The 7,393-nt window shown below is 47.1% G+C and overlaps 1 protein-coding gene and 1 long non-coding RNA gene across 6 annotated transcripts in view; one reads left to right on the forward strand and one right to left on the reverse strand.

The window, feature by feature from the left end:
• INO80D (INO80 complex subunit D) overlaps window positions 1-6,219 on the reverse strand; it is a 62,981-nt gene extending 56,762 nt beyond the window's left edge. For 2 of the 5 annotated variants that reach the window (XM_042949859.1, XM_042949855.1), the window contains exon 1: window positions 6,001-6,142. In XM_042949859.1, coding sequence (XP_042805793.1) covers window positions 6,001-6,008 — 8 coding nt within the window. In that variant the 5' untranslated portion in view covers window positions 6,009-6,142. The other 3 variants (XM_042949854.1, XM_042949858.1, XM_042949856.1) reach the window with 3 other exon arrangements.
• On the forward strand, window positions 5,956-7,110 carry LOC122226533. The gene is made up of 2 exons (XR_006205656.1): window positions 5,956-6,053; window positions 6,208-7,110. It is a non-coding gene; the product is annotated as an uncharacterized LOC122226533 (long non-coding RNA).
• The last annotated feature ends 283 nt before the right edge of the window (window positions 7,111-7,393 follow it).

Below are 7,393 nucleotides of genomic sequence, written 5' to 3' on the forward strand. Positions count from 1 at the left end.
AGAAACCCTATATTGCAGGACCAGAAGAAAAACTAAGTTATAGCTATAGTCCTCAAAGTTCTTTTGTTCTAAGAACCTGAAACTAATGGCCTCTTTGTTGCTAAATTCCACATACACTTTTCCATCCCTATCTTACTTAACCTCTGCAGTGTTTCACACTGTTGACCACTTTCTCTTTCTTGAAAAGCTCTCCTTTCTGGCAGCTCCGTGGATTCCTTTCTCTTGCTCCCACACTTAACTGTCAATGTTCCCCAAGACTTTCTTATTCTTATTTTGTAGGGATGGATGCAAGGTGAAACGCCTAAATGGGCCACAGGGTGGGACGGGGAAAGACTTTGCTCCTCTAAAGGTGGCTGACTCAAACCAGTTCTAGCAAGTTGTTGTGATATTAAAAAAAAGAAGAAGAAAAGAGATAAATGCAGACCCAAGGTTTCTAAATCTTAGCATTTTCAAAAGGCAAGAATCCAGATTTCCCATTAAGTTGTTAAAATAGAGATGCGTGACCTCAAGCAAGTCACTTTATAAATCGGTTTCCTCATCTATGAAATGGCAGTGATAAAGTCACAAATTTTACATAAAGTGAATAAAACAAAACATTTCTACAGCCCCTCGTTTTATCTTCCACTCTACATCTACCCCAAGACTACAGGTTATGATCCCAAGTTTAGTTTCAAAACACATGTACGAATCGTAAACACCTAAATGCATTCTTCTGGAGAAGAATCCAGAGTCCATCAGATTCCCCCCAAAAGACTTCAGAACCAGACTAAGCCAAATGTTTCTGCTTCTACAGCTTTAGCTGTCATCTCCATGACACGATCCCCAAATCAACATCTGGCCAACCTATGCAGACCACTTTACCTCTGTGACCAGCCTGTCCACTGACTTGTCTCCATCTCCACTGTCATTCCCAACGCCTCAGTTCAAACCTTCCATCTCTTCTTAGCAGCTTCCTCTCTGGTCTATTCCAGTCTTGCTCTCCTTCACTCCAATCTTTGTTCAACTCAGATCCTCTGAAACGCAATAATTTCTTTGGCCAAAGCCCTTCAGGGTCTGCTCACGAATGTAAAAGCAATCTAAACTCTGGAGCCCATCACTTAAACTCCCAAGGACCGGACCAGGCTGACCTCTCCCCCTCCCACTATTTATTCCTATTCCTACAACTCCTACAATTTGCAACACAGAATACTCTTTTGTCCTCAGGCATTTATTCCTACAAGCAGGTCCCACCTCTCCGAATGCCTTTCTAACTCCTCCCATTCGCTTAGGGCAGAAACCCTAAAAGTCTAGAAACCCTGGAAAGTCCTTCTTTTCTTTGAGGCTTACCCCTAGGCCAGAATAAATAGGTTCTCTTCCTCCAGGCTAATCTATCCCTTATCATTTAATGTTGTAAATGTCAGCCTTTCCCCTCACCCCCCCCACCCCTAGACTAAAAACTCCTCAAGGGCAGAGAATGTGTCGCAGTATTACAAGGCCACAGTGACCAAGAGGAAACTAGGTAAATGAATGAAACAGCACTGGTTCTGGCAACTTCCACCATCACCCCAGGTAAACATCCCACCCTCCTAAGGTGAGCCCACAAAAGTCACAGACTTCCTCAAAGTTCTGCAGCCCACACACACACACACAAGCAGGCAGATAACTACAAGGCTTTCAAGGGAGCAGCTGGAAGTAAAGTAAACCCGCTTTCGATGCCCACTGGAGTACTTACCAGTCCTTTACATCTGCCAACTCACAGAATCCAACGGCTAGACCACCATCAAGCTGCTGAAACTTCTATGAAAATCCTGCTAACTTTTCAGTGGCACAAAAAGGTATTTGCCCCATGAAGGCAATTATAATATTCTATCTGTACTCAAATACAGTATCAGTATTAAATTCTTAGTATTAGTAATACATACGGAGCCAAGAGCTTCTTGACATTGAAAACATCCATAATACGAAGAATCTTTAGAGGAAAACATTATATAAAAGTCACACACCATTTTAAAAACTATGCGCAACTCCTCATTTAACTGTCACGGCAACCCTATGATAAAGGTATTATTATCACCCCTTTTCACAGATGAAGAAACCGAGACTTAATGAAATTAAGTCAATTGGTCCAAGTCACGTGAGACTCCAGGCCGGTCTGAGGTCAGAACCCAAACACTTAACCAACACGAACACTTAAATGCAAGATCCTAAGATTGAGCTGCGTGCACATCCAATCACACAAGGAGAGAAAACACAACCAAAAATGTTAACAGTGGTTATACATCTGAGTGTGATAGACAGGGCCGAGTGGGGTGAATATGAGCTAGAATAACTTGTAGTCAGAAAAAAGCAAACAAATAGAAGAAATGGTATTTAGATGGTTTAAAAAAAAAAAAAAAAGGTTAAGGTGGGTTAGGAGAATAGTTAATGAGCACCTACCAAGAGCCAAGCACATAGGCCATCTCATCTAATCCTTACGCCAAAAAATGTTCTATTTCCGTTTTACAGATAAAGAAACTAAACATTAAGTAACGCTCCCAGTGGAAGAGCTGGGATCAGAACCCAAAGCCCAGTCGAAATGTGCCTGACTGCAGGATACCACACTACAACTAAAATTTAACCGAAAAGCTGTTCAAAAACAAATCACATTCTGGGAAAGAATCAGAACCAAGTAGCCTGACGTAATAAGTGCAAGGTGAAAAAGAACAGAGGCCTAAGGTTTTAACTTGAAGCTTTAGTCACTAGTTATCTCTGAAAGTGTCTCAAAGAGCCAGAAGCATTGTCTAAAACTAGCCATCACAGGGAGGACTCTGGGACAGACCTGTACCTGATGGAGTGGGAAGGAGATTCCATTGCTGTTTGTTTTGCAAAGCAGAGTCGTATTAGCATAAGTTAAATGGACTTAAATGTGACTCCATTGTCAAAGCAGCAGAGTATCTGCTTTGGGGACAATTTGCTGCTTCCAGCCCAGACTCACCCATTCATCTATTGTTTACAAGTTCCCAGGTGTGTGGGGGGAGAAATGAGGTGTTACAAGTCTGAGACTATTGCTAACTGTATTCAGATATAAATGACCTCTCATTACCCAGAACTACTGTTCCAAACCTGGACAGTGAGAGCGGCTAACCCTTAGGGAACATCTCTGGTAAGAATGAATGGATCAGCACTTTTTTTGACAGGACATGTTTGAATGCTCTGACTTTGAAATTTTAAAATCCATATAAACTACAATCTCATTTCTCTAAAATAGCAGTAATATGATTTACTGAGGAAAATATCTGGGGTGGGGGCCTACACAAATTTCCTTATATAATCTTTCAGAAGAAATAAGATGTGATTATTTCACTTACAAGTTACAATAAACACCTACTTTTGAAACTAAATATTTAATAGTGAAACATATATTAATTACCTTAGCAATCTAAAATTAACTCAATATTTGCCCTGAAACTCTTATTAGTTTCAAATAAAATACAACTTTTAAAAGTGTCAAATCTTCCACTCCTTCAAGAATAAAGTAGCCCATGACACAATTAGATTAAGAAATTTCTGTAGGTTTGGGACAGGGTGGGAAAAAGCAGAAAACTCTGGGATTTGTACATACAGTTTTTGAAAGCTTGGGAAAGTGAAGTCTATAATATACCTTAAAGCTAGCAAATTATGGGGCAAAGATTTTTTTTTTTTAATCCTAAAATGTTCTAGGAAAAGAGACTCACTGAACGATTTCTTCCATCCAACATGCTCTAAAAATAAGGGCAAGCTATAATAGAAGTAACAATTCTGAGTACACAAGTACATGAAAACGTCCAAGTCAATAAGCAATTTCAATTAATCGATAAAGTTGAACCACCATTAAACGTAATTTGCATTTTTGTATGAAATCCATGCCTCAAATATCAAGCTTTCCTTAAGTAAAATACTAAATGGCTGGATATCTATCATTGTGGAGAAACAGGAGTTTTATTTTAGGCAGACAAAAGGAAAAGAAAGACACAGAAGAATCATAGGAGGAGTCTCACTTCCACGCCCGACAGGAGTCAGACCAAGTCATGGGTGATCCATAGCTCTGCTCAAGTGCCAGCTTCTCACTAGGTAACAGTGCTGGGGGGGGGGGGGGGGGGGGGGGGGGGGGGGGTCTGTGTGGTCAGAATGTGGAACACCTCTGCCCATGAACGACAGCCTGATACCGGGCAGGACACACACACAGACACACAACATAATGGCCTGGGTCCGCTAAAAAAAGAAGGGGGGAAAAAAAAAAACAAAAAACGAAAGAGGAAAAATAACTTGCAAACTTTTGCCCACACCAGGGGCTGGTAGTGGGGGCAGGGAACATTTAACATTTCCACTTCCATACTAGACGACAACCAGAAGGTGGTTAAGTGTAGCCACAGGAAACATCCCATCCCTGAAAACCAGGAAATCGAGATCTGGAAATTTAAGTTTTTTACTTTTTGTTTGTTTGTTTGTTTTTGCAACTTGCAAAGCTCGTGGCACCAAAATAAAACTAAAATTGAACCCGTTTAAACATAGGGGGGAAAAAAAATACCAAAACCACACTGTGTCAGCTACGTTCAGTTCCCTGAGGGCTCTTCCACAGACCCTTCTGAGTTGTGGCAATAACAAGTTTCCTTAAAAATCCCCATTTTTCGATGTCTAGGGTCGGACATAATATCACATCAATCCAAGTAGTTATTGTCACAATAAATAAGCCACTCATCCTTAAACTGTAGACCTGGTTTCAGAAGCTGCCCTGCCCACCTCCTCTCCCTCCTCCTAATTTTTAATGCTTCCAAGCGTTCTGACAACCAGGGTCTCCCCCTCGGGTTCCGTTCGTGTGTCTGATATACCAGACGCTGACCAAATAGGACAGGAAACTCCCACGTCTGGGGGCTGCTCCAGAAATCCAACCCCCGCTAATGACAATCTCCTCACCGCTCCCTTCGTCTTTCCCTGTGCGGGGACCGTCCAGGAAAGGGGGGCTTGAGACCCGGAGGAGTCCGAGAGGAAAGGAGGGGGCGTGCTTAATCTGAAATGAACACCCCCGGTTTCTGGAGCAAAGGCTAAAAAGGCGATTAGGAGAGCCAGCCCAGGAGAAATCCCACCTGAATTTACCTCCTCCTTTCCCACACCAAAAGCCCAGTCACTAACTAATAAGCTGAGAAAAATCCCTGGAAAACTTTTCCAAACGGGCAGAGAGGGCCCTCTCCCCAGCCTGGGGGCTCCTGGGGAACCGGCAGGAGTTTGCAGCCCGGGAAGGGCTCGCGGGGGAGTGGGGTGGGGCGCGGGCGAGGGGTGCAGGGGCGGAGTACCTTCAATGGACAGGAACTGGCAAAGAGTTGCAAAATAGCCGAGTGCTCTCCTCCACGCCCTCGGGGGTCGCGGGCGCTAGGACCAGGGCTCCCCGAAAGGAGGGCAACCCCCAATTCGGGCCTAAAAGGAAACTTTCCGGGCCGCGGCTGCACCTGACTCCTCGCCGCCCCTCCACCCCACCCCACGCCCGCCAGGCCGCCCGCCCCGCCCCGGCCTGGCCGCCCAGAGCGCAGAGGGGAATAAATAAATTCAACTATTACCGGAATCGAGGGTGGGGGGGCGTCGGCGAGAGACCAGGGGGAAGGGCCGGGCGGGTGCCCATTCCCCACTCCTAGGCCCTGACGCCCCTGTCCCGGCAACCCGGGCCTGCCGCCCCGCGGGGGAGCCTCCCGGCCGGCGCACGATCGGGCCCCGCAGCGCCGCCGTCCCGCCCGGAGGCCCCGGGGGAGCCGGAGGGGCGCGCGGAGGCCCGGGGTGCCGGGGCAGGGCGCGGCCGCCGCGGGGCCCGCCGGCCCGAGGCCTAGCCGGCTCCCCCCCAACCCCCCGCCCCGGCCCACACCCCCACCCGGGCCCGCGCAGGCCGCGCCGCTCGGCCGGCTCGGGCCCCGGCTGGACCCCCCGCCCGCCTGCCGCCGCCGCCGCCGCCGCCCGTGGGCGCCCCCAGGCCCTGCGGCCCCCAGCCCCCGCCACCCCGGCGCCGGCCCCTCTCACCCTTTCATTCTCTGCCCGGGGCCTGACGCGGGCCGGCGGATCCCCGGCCTCACGTAAGCGCGCTCGCCGCCCGCCCTGCCTGCGCGGCCCTGCCCGCCGCCCTACGGGAGCCCGGGGATGTGGGCCGGGCCTGGGGCCGCCTCTGCTTACCTTTCAGCTGCTTTTTTTTTTTCTCCTTCCCCCCTTTTCCCTCGGCCGGGCTGACAGATCAGAGTGAGAGGCGCTGGCAATGGACTAGGAAGCTCGGCTGCCGCTGCTACTGCTCCCCCCTGGGCTCCGGCGAGAGCCTTTCCCTGTCAAGCAAGAGGGGTGAGGATCATATTTTTATTTTGGAAACTAAAAAGTGCTCCCAGGGTCGGTGATTATTAAGGGGAAATCCCTGAATATACTCTCCAGCCAAGAAGGCAGGGCTGCCGGGGCTGCACAAGAAGAGGCAGCAGCCTCCTACAGCACCACTACAGGCACTGCGAGGACATAACACCAGAGAGCCGCTCCTCTGCCCTCCGAAACGACAACTTTCCTACCATCTTGGAGGCAGAGGAAAGGGGGGCCGGGGGGAAAAGTGCACCCGCTCCCGATAAAGTGCAAATTTCGACTTCTCATCTCTGGAAAAAAGTCCATACCGGCCGTCTACACTGGCGCCTGGGGGAGAAAGCAGGGAAGAAACTGGGGGTGCTTGAGAAACGTTTTCATTCGCACCTCGGGGGAAAATGTTTCTGCATCTTCTGATGGAAAGAAATCTTTACAAGACACAGGTTTTCCGGTGATTATTGTTTTCTGTTTCCTATGTGATTTTTTTCCAGGTTGGTGGCAGTGGCATTTTAATTTTTTTTTCAGGCTAATAATGCTTCTTCTCCGTTGCGGATCCAAGTTCTGTGTCTGGTGGTCAGTTTATAAATTTGTACTTCAAGAGACTTGATAGCCACTGTATCTTATATTGGTCTATGGATATGTTTTTACATGCATATTTGCAAGTCGCTTTCTATAAAAAATTTGTATTCTATATTCCACTCAAAACTGAGATTGCCAAAAGACAATTGTTAAGGGATGTCTTTTGTCTCCTTGTCTCAAAGCTATGTAAATAAAACCTGACTGTCCAGAAAGGCATGATACAGCTGTTTATTTTTCACGGTGCCAATAAAGGCAGAGATCACTGAGAGGTTAAATACAATTTAAGTATAACTGAGCACGTTTCTGAGAATAATCCTCATTCTGTTATGGTCTACCCATGAAGAAAGGTTACTGTAAAACTGGAAATAGACTTGAAAAGACAGCTTTAGATTTTCTTTAAAATTGCTTATTGAGGAAATGTGCTTATTCTACCCAGATATTTGATTTTCTAATTAGATTCTTTAGGGGTTAGACCTTTGGTGCATCGCACATGTTGCTGTCC

The sequence above is a fragment of the Panthera leo genome, chromosome C1, assembly GCF_018350215.1.
Source record: "Panthera leo isolate Ple1 chromosome C1, P.leo_Ple1_pat1.1, whole genome shotgun sequence".
Taxonomy (NCBI): domain Eukaryota; kingdom Metazoa; phylum Chordata; class Mammalia; order Carnivora; family Felidae; genus Panthera; species Panthera leo.